The following is an 18,069-nucleotide window of genomic DNA, read 5'->3' as shown; positions in this document are numbered from 1 at the left end:
AAGCAAAGGAAAAAGCTTTGTTAGATTCTGATGCAATTCATATATTATGCAAGTGTCAGGGGTTTTAATGTTCTCTTTTATGGGACAGCTGCTCTTTAACTGGTAATTAATAACTTGCAAGGGCAAATTTAGCATTTCAATCAGTACTGAATAAGAATGAGTGAAATTTAACAACCTGGATGTGGAGCTCTTTATCTCTAGCAGAACTGGCAACACACATCCTTTGGTTAAACATCAGACATAAATTTGGCATAGAGAGCCACACACTTCAGACTGCAGATCTGAGACCAAAGCACAACTTTTTTTTTAAAGGCAACAAATAACTATGTTCCCCTACAAGGATTTTCAAAACTTCAGTTAGACAAAGAAACATCAATGCATCTATATGTGCAAGACCATGTGAACATTAAGGGTTCCCACCTTACAAGCAACAGCTGTACTGGCCTCTCGAAGGCAGGACTGACGTGAGTCACACAGCAAGACTAAGGTCAGAGCTGGGAGGAGGAAAGGTGTCTCCTTACGCTCTTACTATGTTGCACCTGGAAAGCCTTCTCTCCTGTTTTGGGGGTACAGATCCAAACACTCGATACTGACACTCAGTGATGCCAGGCACTGTGAACTAAGCCTTGAAAACATGTTTCTACTTTGAGAAGACAAGCCTCCAAACAGTGGACCATGTTCATGACCTACAGGGCTTCGAAATTAAAGCTTGTTGGTTTGCAAGGAGAGGATGCATCACCAGACTGCAATTGCTTTGGAGCCCAGAAAGCCAGGCAAGGTTCTTTGCAGACGATTCACCACTGTCAGTGTAGTGCGCCTGGAGGTCAAACCTTGCCCTCCATATTGCCTGAGTGAGCCCATTGTTTCCAATTTCTGCTCCTCATTATTGCCAGGCACTGTGACATCTACCTAATCCCCTGGGATTTGGGGAGCACACTTATTGCTCCATGACACCTTGCCAAACTTACAGGTAACGGCAGTCTAAAAGGCATAGTTAAAGCACATAGCACACAGCAAGCAGCAGAGTAAACCCCCCTCAGAAAGAATCCTGGTTTATGATAAATGGTACTAAGTTTTTCCAATGAAATTTACAGCTGGAAGATCACATTTCCACTGGCCTTTCTTTGTAGGAAGCATAATGCAAAGTAATGGGAAAATAAGGTGGAAGAAATAAAGTGCATACAGCTATGATGTGACAGGACATTAGTAAGTATCATTGTAGCCCCTAAAATTTTACAGGGCAGAGACAGCTCTTTACACTGAAATGCTGAACTATTTCCATACCGTAATTACTTGACTGTATGAAACATCTTGATTCCCCGACCTGATTTCTTGTATACCTAAGGAGCTGTACAATAGTTTTAGGATATTTTCGTACTCCTCAGATACTTTGTTTCCCCCCCCTTTGTCTCTGCAGACAAAACAATAACTGTTGTTTAAAAGGAAGATGAAGAAATCGTTCATAAAATTAATCTGTGGAGAGCAAAGAAACAAGTCTCTCATAAAAAAACCCATGACACATATATGTAAGCAAAAAGAAGTCTCTGTGAAGGGGAATCATCTATATTAAATTGAGAACAATAGCCTCTCAATGGATATATTTATTACGTCTAATGCATTTTTCCCTTTTCTTACGATTCCTTATCTCATTTGGAACTGTTCAGCCTAGATTAAGCCTCACACACCGTATCTTTTTTGATAAAGGAAAAAATGGCCTGATAAAGCTCAGAAATTGTTGGAGCAGTTCCCAGGGTATGTTTACACATGTCTGGGTGATGGATTAAAAGCAATTTTTCTTTTTAAACAGATAAATGCAACCAGTGTCTTCTGATGATAGGCTTAAGTGTGGGCACCGAGCACCCACAAAGTATAACCCCTATACAGAAATCCTATTACCTCCCAAAAATGCGCAGGGCAATGCTAGCTGTGCCAATTTTTCTTTAGGGCCCCATAAACTGTTTCTCTGAATCACAAATGTTTCCTTAACTCACTTTACTGAAGCTCTGTGCAGGACCTAAGCAGCTTTCCTGGCTCTGGGTCCCCGAGGCTTGGCTCTACAGTGACAGGCAGTATGCTGTAAAGTCCAGACTGAAGCAAGACACAGATAAGCACTTGGCCTGGCAAAGGCAAGCACATCGCCGCTCAGCAGAGCAGAGCTGCAGCCCATCCTATTGTTAAGAGCGTGCTCATTATGATATTAATAAGTATATGAATGCTCTGATGATTCCCAGACATACTGGTCTATACATGTGATCTCAAGTCTTCACACCAAACCATGCAGCAGCAAACCTGGCAAAGGAGAGCCATGTCTCCCTCTCCCTACTGCCTGCCTTACACAATTTGCAATTGACTTCATGCACCTCTAGTGAAGATATGTATAGCAGGAGTGGCAAGCGGCTTTGCTCTATACTATGCACACTGGAGAGTTTCCTCATGGTATTTTCACCTGTGCGACATTTTATTCATAACAGGAATTTTGATTTCTTCATGGTGTGTGCTCAAGTAGCTGGTTAATGCCACAGAAAGATCACCACACTGTATGACCCGTGCCATCTCCTCTTACTTACCCACACAATATCCCACCAGGTTGAGATACTGCTCTTCCTTGCAGCTAGTTCTGCACTTTCCACTAGCTTGGGTCGCATGGGGATGGCAGGTTAAGCACTCCAAATCAGAAGGGCCACGGCAAGTCTTGCAGGATGGGTGACAGGCTGGGTAAGAAAATCAACACTTGTTACGCTCTTGGTATAGTCCACCTTACACTCTCCCCTCCCCAGAAAGCCAGCCCCTATAATAAACATTTACTCCTACGAAACACAGACATAAAATGATCTAATAGCATCAGTGACTGCAGATTTGTGGCTTGGAAGGCTCTTACATCCTCATTTTGAATAAACAAGATGATAAATGAGTTGTCAATTTAAAAATGTGATTTGTTCTCTGCATTAATCAAGGTATAGATCTATACAAAACATAAAATATAGAGAGTGGCCCTTTTATTCCTCCCTCCACCATATGCTTGTGCACATAAGAAAGTGAGTGGGATGTACACGGGACATAAAATCATAGAATCATTTAGGTTGGAATAGGCCTTTAAGATCATTGAGTCGAACCATCAACGCGATACCACCATGCCCACTAAACCATGTCCTGAAGTGCCACGTCTACGCGTTTTTTGAACACCTCCAGGGATGGTAACTCCACCATTTCCCTGGTCAAATTAACAACAACAAAAATCCATCAAAAATTAAACATCTTGGGACTGTATGAACATTACAGCAGCATGAGTTTGATATTCATGAGTGGAAAAATCCAGGAATGATTTCGGCACAAAGCCCTCCCAAACTGAAACCTATAAAACCTGAATGCCATGCCAGCTCATTAGCTATTCCGTCTGCTAAAAGATCAACAAAAAGAAAAAGTGGTTAAGATTGCTCAAAAATATTTCACTCAGACTGCTTTTGCATCCTTCCACCTTTAACGACAGATGCCATATTTCCAGGATTTCCATGCTACAGATCTGAGGGAGACAGAAATACTACGGCTAATGATCTGTAAAAAAAAAAAAAAACTTAAAAACCACTTTTAAAGCTCTTCTACGAAGAAAAGCACACAACTTCAAAAATCTCCCACCTCAGGATTCCCTCAGGCTACATACAGTTGCTCACTCCCCACATGGAAGCTGGGCGTTTTGCAGCTGCCACAGCATAAGGCTCCAGTGCTTAAGACCTAGCACGTCATGTCCCACCACCTTCTCAGCTTTTCAGATATCATGCTCATGAATTCGGTGTTCAAAAGGAAGAATCAATTTTCTAGACACACCTATATTAACTGAGCTTCGCTGTTCAAAAACTGCAGGAGATCTAAGCTGGCAGCATACAGAAAGATGCCTCTTTCCTGACACTGAAATTTTGTTGCTAAGACATTTACATAAGCCTGAAACTGCATAATGCAGCATTCAGCAGTTACCTCAGCTCTAAGGTGGCAGCACACAACCTCAAAATTGATGAATCTTTACAAAGGCCTGCCAAATAAATGTATTTATAGAGTTGTTCCTTGGGTGAATAAATTGAATAAATAGAGCAATGGACTTTAGAAGAGGTTTTTCTCTCTAAACTTGAGGCCTCCCAGGGAAGTGACCAGTAAATTTCTCCTACTGCCAGAACAGATACATGGATGCTGACCCAATTATAAAACAGCAGATGACTTTCAGATGACTTTGAAGGGACTAATCAGATTTCAAAGGCCTGCATTTCCTCACCCATTGTACTTAGCAGCTCATAATGAATGGCGGCATACTCTAAAAGCCACCGTTTTCTGCAAGTGGCAAACAGGATTTAATCATTCCAGTCACTCAGAAGGTCAGTAGTCACAGTCATCTGCTTAGATGAGATCAAACAAGCTAAATGAAGGCCACTTGTGGGCAAGGCTGAGACACAAATAAATAATGCTGTCCCCACTACCCATCAGGCATATTCATAGATGTAATGGCTTTTCTCCTGCACCTGCAGAATTCCTTCCTTCTAAACTCAGCCCTACAGCCAAGAGTGGATTAAAAAACAAAGCTAATTCATATGGACAATATTCTCATCTCGCCTAATAAAAGCAGACCATTTTTCAGCGTTGTCCAGTAAAGACTTCTTTTGCCACAGCGCACTGGCTAAGAACATCATCCAAGCCTACTGAAATGAAATGCAAAATATCTTCAGGGAAACAGTCCAGAGGAGCAAAACTGATTATAATTTATGATTCAATGTGTACACCTCTCTCCCATTAGGAGGAGATTCCATTTCCTGAAATTGGACTATCCTATTCTCCCCTGAAAATACTTAAATAGCCTCATATAAAACTGACAGCATCTCTAATTACATTGAGAAATGCATTACAAAACGTGCATGCAATGAAATGCAGTAGTATAAACTGCAGGTGCGTGCACTATGCACTCACAGTAGCAGCGATCTTCGTGGCTGAACAGCCCCTCTGGGCACTCAGAGAGGCATTTGCCTTCAAGCAGGACATGGGAAGACAGACAAGCCGTACAGTCCTGGGAAGTGTTCCCCGCACAGCCTGCACAGGAGGAGTGGCACTCTGCAGGGAAGAGAAAAAAAAGAAGACAGAGAGCGCCAAATTTGTTCTAGCTTAGCTTGGTCATTACTGTCCTAGAGTATGGCTAGACTGCTTTCTCCCCAGGGACGACAGGAAGGTATTTTCTTTACAGGATTCACTGCTTGCGAAAGGTAGAAAGGGCAGGAGTACAAAGGCTGGATAGCACACTTCTTGAAGATAAGGAGCTACCACAGATAGCTGCATATTTAATCTTTCTTTGCACCCACACAATTCATTACTGAAATGGAAAGCTGAGATGCACAATACCGTGTAATACCGTTCGCCTCCCTATAAGAGCTCTGGGGTTCTGCAAACTTACCAGATTCTGAAATCATCTTTCACTATTACCCTACAGTTACTCCAGGAAGGATTTGCTATCCAGCATCACTGCATGGTTATCACCAGCCATTCTGGAGCAGTAAGAGCAAATATACATAGAGGTGGGCTCGCCACCTGACTTCACAGCTAGCGAAGTGAATGCTCATTACAAGGATGATTCAGCAAGAATGAAAAGAGTGCAGTTAAAATGTTAGACTTCTTCACCTTTACTGGTACTGACCCTAAAACAAGCCATCTTAAACTAAGTAATCTGATTAAATAACTATATAGAGTCATTCGTTAAAAACCTAGTATTTATTAGAGCAGTGACTCGAGGCCACAAGTTCCACTGTGTGAGTCTCTGTTGAACACAAAGAGAGGCTTCCTGCCCTCTAAGGAAGGGCACTTAGCTGTCTGTCAGAGAGCCAGAGAGAGAAGTCAGGGATCCTCATCACAAATGCAATGTCTCCAGGACTATCTTTGGCTCAAGTGACTCAAATCATATCAGAGAGAAATTTCTTACAGTTTCATCAGGGAAATCTCAAGCATTAGAAAAATATAGAGATATTTCTGTGGTTTGGTGAGAAATTCACAACCACATAGGTAAAACCTTCAAAGCCAGCATTTTAACCTACATATGAATGTGCTTCTGTTCTGCGCAGGTAATGTAGGCATGGTACCCATCTGTTGTGGGTTTACTTTTTCAAAAAGGTGCATCTATAAACTTTGCAGGAGTATTTTACAGGGGTAGCTCAAAGTTTAAAATCTTGAATCTTCACACCCTTCTGCGATAAATCAAACTACTATTCTAATGCTATTACTAATACAGCAGAGCTAGTAACATATGGGGCTGTGCCGGCATTCTTGCCCAATGACATAATTCAGCACTATCACCGAACTCTGCTCAGGCCTGTTTGTACAAGTCTGTTCACCCATCTGAGGCAGTGGTATATGGAATTCTTCACTCAGTTTCTATACCATAACCTGGACTCAGCCAAGAAAACCCATTACCTGCCAAGGAACGCCCACTGCGTGGATTGGAGGCTCTACATTAATGCCTTCAGGAACCAATCTAAAGCACTGCACACCTTATGGGCTGTGTGGGTCATTGTTAAAGACGGAATCATTCCACCAAAAAAAATGCCACTGCTTCCTTTTTTAAGATCCCCTAGAGCAAAAAAATGAACTTGTACAGACTCTTTCCATCAAGTTGAGATGAAGAGATAAAATAAAAATAAATGGATTTTAAATTGCGCCCACTTTTAGAAAATGTTTTTTCAACAGGAAGAAACAGCCATCAGTAGCATTGTTGCTATTGTTATTACTGTTACTTAAGTGCTGTAGAGTCACTGTCTCTATGATTGGTCTTTCCACACAGGGAAATCACTGCCGTTTCTGAAAGTATCACTTCTCCTTAGGTTTAGGGTGGACTGTGTTGGCGCAAGATGCTCAGTCTAACCTCTCAGCCTGCTTCTGTCTGCATCATTTTCAAGATATTGCAATACGTTTGTTGTACAGACATCCACACCAGCTGCCACAAGCTCTGTACAGCCAGGCAGACTGGCTTGCGGATCCACCCAGTAAACATTCTTCGCTTAAGTCCACAACAGTCTTCTCTCAAAGCGGTGGGAAACCACGTATATCCCCACGTTAGCCTCTATTCCAAACTTTAGCCTTCATGGAAACGCTTCCTACTTGCTATTTCAGGAGAAGTGATGGCATGTGTGCTGCAGGGCATGTATCAGAAGAACTTCCTCAAAAGAAAAGACTGCTGTGGGATGTCTTGACCTGCTCCAAGGGCTAATAAGGAGACAGCTCAGTCTTTTCTGAAAAGGATTTAAGGATTGATTCTGTTTCAGAATAAGTCAGTGGTAAAAATGACATTCTCGACTTCAGTGAAAAGAAAGCTAAGCTGTGCAGACTCGAACACAGTCATTTTAGAAAAAGTACCTGAATTCTTTAGTCACAAATTATATGTATATTTTCCCTCAAAAGTACTAGTATATGCCATTCTGAAAGTTACCGAGTTTAAACATTCATGACTATCACAAGGCAAACACAGGAGCTCAAAGCACGGAAGAATCGAACATTGTACAAGATCACCCTCAACACCTAAAATCCAGTGCAGCCCTGTGCCAAAGGCTTTGAACAACCGTTCCCATTCTCTACTCACGTTTGCAGACTCCAGTGCTATCCATGTAGAACTGGGCTTGGCAGTGAGAGAGGCAAAGGCCATGTACAGCTCCTTTCATGGGCTGGTGAGGTTGCAGTACGTCCTCTGGTGCCCTGCACTGCAGGCAACGAGAGGCCCCCGGGCCAACGCAGGTGCGGCAGGATGGGTGGCAACCTGTGCACAGGTCAAGAGAGCAGTCAGAGCCGCAGCTTTGAGGACAGTTTTCTCAGAGAGATGGACAAGGCCCAACAACCTGGGCATCAGGTCGTAAACGTGAGAGAGAAAGGGGAGAAAACACCGGTTTGGACCCTCTTGTTCATCCCTCTTTCCAGTTTTGTATTGCTGTAGACAGTCTGATACTCAAAGAGCTAGCAAAGAGCATACACTTCACAGCAACTCACAAGCTAAGAAATCTTTTCCATAAACTGATGGGGTGCTGCATTTTCTATAATGGAACAGGGATTTTAGAAAAATATTTTGACATCTTTTCCTCCACCCCCAAATAACAGCCCTTTTCTTGAATAAAGTTGATGAACAAATAATATTGGGAAAAAACTGCAGTACTGTGCCATAGGCAATCAATTTTCCTTTAATTTCTGGAACCGTTACGGTGAACACAATCTCACTAGGAGAAATATCAAGAAATGACAGTCTGAAGGGCTCATAGGAAGCATAAATTAATCTTCCTAACTTTCAGGTTTTCCATTGCTGCAAAAATGACCTCAGTCTTAGCAAATCTACTAGGTGTGTGCAGAATTTCATCCACCTCTTAACTCGTGTCAAGAAAAACTTCGAAGCAATGTACGTTTATTTCAACAAGATAAGAGAAAAAAATGTCCCCAAGATCACTAAATCCTGAGGGTGTGAAGCAGAAAGTATTTGAGAAGATTTGCTTTTTCTCAAAGTAGAAAACAATCAGCAGGCAAACACAGGAATTACTCATTGACCAGTTCAGCGTAGGATAAAGGATCAGCATCGTAGCTGGGTAGTCCGAGCACAGCCCGACAAAAGCCAATACAGATACGCTGGTTTACAGCAGCTGGGGAATTTACTCCAAGTACATAGCTTACCCTTGCAGATGTTGTGATCCTGGTAAAAACCCTCTCCACAGCCCTGCAGGCACTGGCCCCAGCGCAGTGCCAGAGGAAAGGAACAGGAGGTGCAGTGAGTGGCCAGAGGTCCCTCACATGTGGAGCATGAATCATGACAAGCTGATAAAGAAACAGAGCACACAAAACTGAAATATCCCATTTTTTTCTCCTTGAGAGTGGTGGGGTGCTGACTACTACAGCCTCCTCCAGCTGACTGAAAACTCCCAGCTGGCATGATATTCAGCTATATGAACTAATGAGAGCAGAAGTGCGTGAGTATTAATAACTACTAACAGTAATAATTCTCACTCACACAGCGTTTTGAATATATATCTCAAAGTGTCTTAATATGCTTGGCAAGGCAAAGAGGTTATTTAAAACAATCTATCACAAGTGAACCAAAGAAAACAAAAAATCAAATTCCCTGTCCCCGCTCACACTTCTGTGCTCTTAACATTCCCTCCCCCCAGGTAAACATCTGGGGAAAAGCAGACAACATGTGGAGGGTGCCTTGAGAGCCTTAGAAAAGGTCATGCAAATATGCCTCTTACCTCTGCATCTTCCATTGCTACTTGGGAAATATCCATCTGGGCAGTCTGAAATGCACTTCCCATCATGTAACAACTTATCTGAAGCACAGGTCAAACACCTGGGTTGGTCTGAATAGCATGCTTCACAGAACTGGTCACAAGCTGCCAAAGACGACAGCTCATTAATGAAATGCACTCAATAAGCAAAGAACAACAGACCCATCAACCTGGCCACACAGATAAAATCAAGTAAGCCAAACCATGCCTTGTCCTTTCTTTTGTCAAAAAGGCATCTTTAGACATTGCTCTCCAGCACAAGTAACCTTTCGTACTTCCCTGGAATAAGTAGTGACATTCACGGAGGTAGACGTGTGAGTGCAGACAGGTATTCACTGACCTGTATCCCATCTAGGACTCTGAGTAAGTACAAATACCAGAAATGAGTCTACACCAGCACTCCCTCCGCGCCTGACACAACCCCCTCCAGGGAATGTTTTTCCTGTTCACCAACCGTCTGTGAACAGGCAGCACCATTCTGAACAATTTCACGTATGAAAACCATCTCATAAATCTTTACATACCTTTGTACAACAAGCATCAGTTATCAGACTGTTCAGGAATTAAAAGATGGGGGAAAAGTTGATCAAAAAAATTGCAATTCTTCCCCCCCTCCCGCCCTTTTCTTCAAGTCAAAGTTTTAAGTGTGAAAATGCATCTAAAGTTAAGCGTAATAATGTTTCTTATCAATTCATGTGGTCTATATTCTCCCAGGCAGTCAGTTCTGAAGCTAACTGACCTGAAGTCTGAGAGTGCTCTAAAACTGGCTTCCCTAAGTCAGTAGCACTGCTGTTGCCGTACATGCAGAAGAGCCAAGCATTTTACTTAACCAATTTTTGTTTCTTTCCACCAGTCAGACAGCCTCCCTTTAAAACAGCTTACAGCTCTCTGGTTAGGTATCAAAGTGCATGTTTTTGGTAGAAGACAAAAGGCCTGAATCCTGGAGGGTATGAGGAACAGCTATGCAGTTTTGCGAAATCACTGGCAATAAAAATCAAAATTATGCCCAAGCTGCATCTAAGCTAAATTTCCTTTTTAGTTTAAATGACTTCCAGCTACAGATGTAAGATTTCAAGCCTGCACACTTCAAAACACAGGTGAGTAAAATTTACTGGTATAGACATCAACCAAACTAAAGGGGAACCTGGTCAAAGTGAAATTCATCCAGAATCTGCCAGAATAGCAACAATTTTGTCACCATTCTCCAGGTTTCAAGGCCTCTCTAGCTAGCTGTGGCTCAGATAGACCTGCATGAAGACAGACAACCCCTGCGTCACTTGTACTGACTATGCTGGACAGTCCTTCAAAGCAGCTGGAAGTGGTTGCCAGCAGAAACCCAGACTTGACCTGAATGGTTGCGGCAAATTTTAGATTCTTTATTTCTTTGAGACATTTTTCCCCTTCATGATCTGTTTGACTTAGGTCTTTTCATTCCCTCCAGCCATCTCTTCCCTTTTCTCAGCAAGCCTTCCCAGCAACCAAGTCTCATCTGTTGTGCAGGTATTAGTTATTGTGATGCTGAATTATAATCAAATTTACAGAAACCTGCTGGCAAAGGCCATTTTTCTTCCCGCAGACAAATGGATTTGTCAAGCCCTCAGAAACCACTCAGTTAGGCTTTCAAGCTGTTCACTGAGGGAAAAAAACTTAAACCTTTCAGCATCTGATTAGCTTAAATGAATTAATAATCTTACAAACAAACAGCAGCTTTCCTCATCTGATATTTATGCACAAGGTGCATCTGGCTTCTTAGACATGAATAAAATCACAGCTGCTGCACGGCTAAATGAAATATTGATTCCTTTTTTGCAGAGCATTTCTCAAGCTTCTTGCAATTGGAGAAGAAAACAGGTATTTACCGCTGCAGATTCCATCCTTTGTATAAAATCCCTGTCCACAGCTGGCCACACAGAGCCCTGCTTTTAGCACGCGTGATGTGTCTTTGCAGGACAAACAGTTGTTCTCAGCAGCACCCCAGCATGAGGAACAGGACTCGTGACAAGCTGCAGGAAAGAAAGGTGCAGGATTAACAGACAATCAACTTCCAGTCACCTCTTTAAAACAAGCAGTTTGCAGTAATTCACTTTTTTTGCAGTTTTGTTTCTTAAATTCACAGGCATCCTCTGCTTCAGAAAAGGAAAAGAAAACAAAAAACCACTGCTCTTCTTATGTTAGTATCTTTTATCCAAGCCATCTCAGGGGTACAATTTACAGCTTCATTTTGTACATGCAATACTACATGCTGTATACATCAGAGCAGTTTCTGTAGCTGTAATCAGACTAGGAGGAGTGTTGGTAACACTGTTAAGTCCTGTTTGTTAATCCTGGTGCTAGGGGCTGTATGAGCACAGAGGGAAATAGGAAGAGATCCCATCATATGCAACTTAAAAAACCAGACCTGCAATCAGATCCTTGCAGTGACTACCGACATGAACGCAGCTCCATGTACAAACACAGAATTAGACTGCAGGACTGCAATCAAGGTCCTGCAAAATTATAACCAAGACAGCCTACTTCTGGAAACAACTGCTTCTGCCCTTCCAGGACCCTGCACTGGCACAGAAGGAACTGACTTCTGGCTGTTGGCCGATCTGGTCAGGCACGGCAGAAATCCTCACGTGCTCAGACTGAGTAATTCATGGGGAAAGGTGGGCAGTGGGTCCCAGGTCCAGTACAGCGGGCACTGCATAACTTTTCCTTGACACTGCCAGCAGAAGAGAAGGGGCATTCCCTCACTGAGTTGAGATACCAGCTACTTTTCTCTCTGGGTGAGACATGTACCATGGTTGGGACACAGTAACATTTCAGATATTCCTGAAGTATATCACATTCCTGCAATGCAAGTAGCATAAATGCCCTCTCCGTGGCATCTGGGTACAGGAACACATAGGCAGAACAGAGCGATCCTTGTGCGTGATGACATCTTACAATGAAACTAATAACTGTATGAAGACCAATTCTGCCTCCCAAAACATTTGTTGAACGAACCACCTTATTTGAAACTGTACAAGTTCAGCTGTGGGGGAGATTCAGCCCACTGTGGTTACTGTTTATGAAATGCGTGACGCAGACTCATGTTAAATCCTGTGCTACCAGTGCTTGCAGGAACTGAGCAAATTACAGTTCTTTTAGCTATTAGATTTTTTCTCAATTACACCCAAATACGTTCCAAAGATATTCTTAAATTTATTATTTCACAATAAGGCAGGTACACGTTTGTGCTCCCAGAGCACGGCAGGTGGGAGAAAACAGAACCTTTTGACATTTGCCCTGTATCCGCAAACACGTCTGAAGTTGCACCCACCCAAGAAAAACTCATCTGCAAGTAGTCTCAGGGGAATGCAGGAACCAGCAGACACAGCTCATCCACATAACTAAGAGCACATTTACATACAGAACAGTGACAAAAGCAAACACCTTCCTGCCAAAATAAACCCACTAAGTGAGAGACAATTCACCCTCTCCCCTATAACAGGTGGGAGTGTTTGCAATCCAGGTAGCTGTAAGTAAGTTTACAGCAAACTGGTGATCACCACTACTCCCATCTCACTCCTGTTTCGCATGGTTTCTATGCTTCTTCTGTCTGCTCGAGGCCATAGTTGCTCTTGGGTTTGTTAATTAATGAGATGGAGCACCTATGTTTGTGCTTATATATGAGTCACACCGCATAGCATAAGATTAACACCCCATCTTAGTGGATCTCACTGCCCCCTAAGGCAACGAAGTGTTATCATCTCCGTCCCGTATATAGGGAAAAGAAACAGAGATGTGACGTGACATGCATGGGGTTAGAACAGGGAGTATTTAGGGGGCCAAGACACAGAACATTTGAGTTCATGCCCAGCATGTGGTCCTTTGACAATCTGGATGTTCCTTCTCCAAACTTTCACCTTTGCTTATTTTCCCTTTTCTTGTCTTCTTCTGTTGCCTTGTAACTAGCTGTTTGCTTTCCCTCTTCTCACCTTCCTGCATCTTCCTCCTGCCCCCCCCACTTAATTCCTGATCTGTCCAGAATGCTATGGCTCTTCTAGTTCCTGAACGCTCTTATGTGAGGAGTGTCTCATAAGGACGCTAGGTATCCCGTACCCAAAAGGATCTTCCCCCCGACTCATAAAGCAACTGCCGTCACCACTATCAAGCACATCTAATTGGGGCTGATTCACAACATGATGAATACCAAACATCCCATCCCAAGGTAAAGATTGTGCACACTTTTCTGCTCCAGTCGATAATTTCCCTTGCTGATAAAAAGCTGCATCTTGTTCCAGCTTGGATGATTCTCAGGGCACGTCTACACTCGAAAGTTAACTGCAGTGTATGAGTTCATGCTGTAAATTCTTAAGTACTGAAATGTCCTCACTTCACCTTCCAGCCATGAGTGTTTTGCTCCTCTCTGAGCTCACTCTAACTTTCTTTTTGAAAGAGTGGGTACCAGGACTTGGATCCTCTAATTAAAGACTTCCCACTGCACAGCTTGACCCCCTTGCTGTTAACCTGCCTCAATATGTTGACACATCTGAATGTACCCAGTTATTTGCAAAGTTCTCAAGTCCTCTCTGGAGGTGCTGCTCCTTTCCTTTCTCTCCTGGCAGCCTGGCCTCCACACTCTGTTTCTAGACAGGCAGCCTTGCATACAGCTGTATTAAAAATGCACTTTTGATGAAAGCCAGGTCAGTTGGGCAAATGTGCTTTGGCTCCCACTGTGCACCATTTGCTGCCTGCACTAGACCAAGCGCTCCTGAGCGCATCCTCACCTCAATCTCTTCTCTCAAGCAGCTGCCTCAAGCTGTGCCTCTGTGTAGGTCAAAATAATGCCTTCACCTCCCGCCAGTTCCACACATTTTGCTGGATGTAAGTCTACCATAAACAGTACCCACGCTGGAAAGGTCTTTGGCATGGCTAGACCCACATCCCAGGCTCTTCTCTGGAGACGGTGGTCAGCAGTATTGCCTCTCTGCCACAGTCTGCGCACGGCCGTTCTGCTGGGCTTTTTTCGTCGCCACCACCACTGTCCTTGCCCACAGCTACCTGCAGTGCAAACAACCCTCCCTCTCAGCTTGCCTTCCTTTCTGGCTCTGGCTCTCTTAAGCCCTTCTATGGACACATAGCCATAGGACTAATAAAGCAGCAGACAGGCCAGGCCAGCCCACTCCCCTTTTCTTTGCTGCCAAAAACAAACTCACCACAAATGTTACTCTAAACACAGCCACGAAGAAAGGGAGTGAGACAAGAAGGAAGGGTATCTTAGACAAGGTGGGCTAAGAACACTCCCAGTGCCATACTTCTGTAACATCTAGGCTCAAGCCAGGTACTGATACAAACCAGCAGTCTGCAGGTTGGAGGAGTTTAAGATCTTACTTCACCTCCTCTCTCCAGTTCCCAGCTGGCTCTCACTGGCCCTTGGCAAAGATCCTGCAAATCCACTCGTGGCTATCACAGCAGCTTTCAAGTCTTCTAGTGAGGCAGCTGTTGTGTTAAAATTGCTTGTCTTCCTAGATGGGGCATGACTTCTTGCTATCTCAGCTATGGGTAGTGAGGGAAGATGAAGTACAACCTACCAGAGGTCATCAGAACTTCTGAGAAGCTGCAGTGAATTTGGCAAACTGATATGAAACAGATCCTCTGGACTCCGAGCTACTAGACAGAGACCAGGTCCAAATGGCTTCTTTGAGACCAAAAGGGACAGAAAGGGAGGAGATCTAACTAGCAGAGTTCGGAAGAAAGGAAGGAAAGGAGAAAGAACGCAACCCGATTTTTAGCAAGACAGCCACATTTAGCATTTGGAAGTAGCGCACATGACACACAGTACAGGATCGGTAACAATTTCCTCAGGCGGGCCAACAAAAAAAAAGGCTTGCAGCAAGAGACTCAGCTCTGATGTGCTGCTGCAATCACTAGCTCTGCTATGCAAGCCCTCCCCGGGAACAGGCTCCACAGACTCCTCTAACACAGCCGTTTCTGTATGCGAGGTGGCAAGCACCTCCAGGAGTTATCAGCTGCCAGTCTCCAGATGACAAACACGCACAGCCTAATTCATGCTCCTACAGATACAATCCTTCACTTCTCGTGCTTGCAGCGACAGGCACCAGGAAATTTATTTTCACATGTCTTGAGGACTTTTTTGTCACTAGTCCAGCAGCTACTAAATCCCAGCCAATATCTCCACTCTGTTTGCCATGAGATGGTACAACCACAGCTGCAGTTGTAAGCAATGGACCCCCAACAGGTAGGACCTGGGTTCGTACGGATGGGACGGCAGCCCCAACCCATTCCTGCCCTGTGTTTATACACACGCACGCACACCCTGCCCGCAGAAGCTTTGGCTCTTTCAGCACTGGGTCAGTGCCAGACTCAACAGCTGCTCCTCGCCCAAACAGCCAGTCACCAACTCCACTAAAAAAGCAGAGGAAAAAGTGGAAGCATTCAATGAGCCACTGTCAGCTGAAACATCTTTGCCTACAGCAACTAAATGTCTGTGTGAAAATAAATCAACAGAATGACTGCATCGCCAGGAAACTGTTTTCACCCTTCCTGGCTATTTTCAGTTCAGATTTGTAGGGACTGTTTTGCATTGCCTCCTCCCTTCTGTGTGGATACTGGACTTATATGCAAGACCCTGCAGCTTAACCAGACACTGTTGCTGAAGGAAAGACGTTCAAAAGATTATAGTCAACCTTCCAGTCGCAATAGGGTGTGCAATTACTCTGCCTCAGCTGACGTGATGGTATTCATTAAGATGCAGTAACACATCTTTCCAGAAAATCAAAATTAAACAGACAAAACTTCCAGGGTCCCGCTTCTTGGTTAAAGCAAGAGCACTCCAGTGGCTCCTGAGCCAATGGGTCTTTTTCTCTGCTCTGTTACTCAGGAGTTACAGGGGTGTAATGTAGAAGTCACACAGAAGTGACACAGGCCCAGGCTTTTAGAAGATGAGAGCTCCTGCAAAGTGATGTTTCTGTTCTTTCACGATTGACCGGAAGTCAGAGAATCAATTAAAGAACCACCCACCAAACTTTCTCTGATCCGCATCAGTGCAGCTATAACATTGCCAGGTTTGACGACAACAGGAGGGCTAACGCAAATGGCATCCCAGCAAGAACACAGTAAGAAGTCACTGCTTGGCTTTGGGAAAGCACAGACGGGGTCCGACTGCTCTGCGCCGCGTGGTAGCATTAACCACCTCTAACTTGCCCTCCTCACCGTGAGCTGGGCAAGCTCCGCTTAGTCATGTTCCGTCGTTTATCCTCAAGGTGAGCCTCCGCAGCCAGATATGGCAGAGAAAAACAACAGGTTGTGAATAAAAATTCAAGCGCTTTGCTACAGAGTGAGCTGGGTCTGCTAGTGTCAAGTTACACATTTTGACGTTCGCATTTTGGGAGATCAAAGCAGAAACACTTGAGTTCTGCCTAGGCTTTTGAATAATCTTGAAAACATAAATAATTAAGTTAGAAAAATGCAGTGAGAGCACTGAACACTGCAAGTCCTTTGAGTACTTCTGTTCTACCAGGCAGACATCTCTTATTTTCGTTTCCCTTTGCTTTGCCTTTGGTGGGGGGTTTCTTAACTGTTTCCACAGCCTATTTCTGACAAGGAAGACTTCATCTACCACTCTGCTCTAAGCCTGATACAAACTGATCCATAATCTTTAAATACACTGCCACGTAACTGAACCTATTACCTTTTATTCTCAACTTTACATTCTCTTAACGGTTTTAATACTTTACAGAAGCAGGTGGAGGGACGGGGGCAGGAAACAATGCTTGTGTAAGATTAAAATAGGGCAGGGATTAAACAACTGTATTCCGAAATTCAAAATAGATTCAATTAGACCAGATGTTATAAAACATGAACAAAAGGAAAGACTAATTCATTGTGTTTTGTTACAAACAGTGTTTCAACAACAGGATGGAGTAAGAAACCTGGTTTTATAGGTCTTTTTCATCTCCAGAGCGAATTCCTCAAAAGGGAGTTTACTGGAACTATAGCGATTAACGCAGTCTAGTTCATTCTTTTTGTGATTTTGGAACATGCTTATTGTAGATGTTAAAACCATTATGAGAAAAATGTTTCTGAACAGTCTAAGGCTCGTCTGGACAATCAGATTAGAGATTTGTAAAAATAAAGAGGATACAAGGAAAGAGTGAATGGCAATGAATTATGGACCATATCTGAAATTTAAGACGTTCTCCACTGGTGTGACTTTATGCAGAAAACGCAGCCAGGCAGAACTAAAGCAAATTGGTTTAATTCCCTTGAGGAAACAGGAACAAATTTTCCCAGCAACTTTCAGCTACAAGCATGTGTGACTGCAAATTTGGATGGAATGTACAATCAGTAATCTAAAAACCAGTAATGAAATGAAACATTAGCCTTTCCCTACCGCTTCAGCAGTACATGGGCACTGCCAATTAAAACACTAGGAGCAGGTGGAAAGGAAATGGCAAAAGAAAACCAAATGAAGTAGAAGATTATTTGATACTTAAGTCTATAAATTCTTTTGGACCGGGTCTCTCTTTTCTATTTATACACGCACAATGGGGCCCTAGTCTATAGTCACTGCTGGAGGACAGAGGTTTTTCAGACTTTGAAAACCTGAAACAAATGGTCAGCTCTTCAAGGCAAACCACTTCAGAAAAGGAAGCTGGACTTGGAATCTAAAGTGCTTTCCCCTGAAACCTGCCAAAAGCCCTAAGCCTGTATTTAAGCAGGAGGGCTAGTTCCAAAGAAATTGAAGTGATGGCTCAAGAAGTTAAGCATGTGCTCCACCCCTTTGATGAATTAGAGCTGCAGAAAT

The 18,069-nt window shown here is 43.4% G+C and overlaps 1 protein-coding gene across 1 annotated transcript in view; it reads right to left on the bottom strand.

The window, feature by feature from the left end:
* Positions 1 to 18,069, bottom strand: part of FRAS1 (Fraser extracellular matrix complex subunit 1) — a 174,585-nt gene that overhangs the window by 75,620 nt on the left and 80,896 nt on the right. The window contains exons 14-19 of the mRNA XM_052812807.1: positions 11,135 to 11,278; positions 9,240 to 9,380; positions 8,668 to 8,808; positions 7,598 to 7,771; positions 4,948 to 5,088; positions 2,568 to 2,711 (exon numbers count right to left, since the gene is read on the bottom strand). Of these exons, the coding sequence (XP_052668767.1) occupies positions 2,568 to 2,711; positions 4,948 to 5,088; positions 7,598 to 7,771; positions 8,668 to 8,808; positions 9,240 to 9,380; positions 11,135 to 11,278 (885 nt within the window). The remainder of the gene's footprint in view (positions 1 to 2,567; positions 2,712 to 4,947; positions 5,089 to 7,597; positions 7,772 to 8,667; positions 8,809 to 9,239; positions 9,381 to 11,134; positions 11,279 to 18,069) is intronic.

The sequence above is a fragment of the Harpia harpyja genome, chromosome 2 (genome assembly GCF_026419915.1).
Source record: "Harpia harpyja isolate bHarHar1 chromosome 2, bHarHar1 primary haplotype, whole genome shotgun sequence".
Lineage (NCBI taxonomy): Eukaryota > Metazoa > Chordata > Aves > Accipitriformes > Accipitridae > Harpia > Harpia harpyja.
The sequence above is the reverse complement of the archived record's forward strand: the minus strand, read 5'-3'. Positions and strand labels throughout refer to the sequence as shown.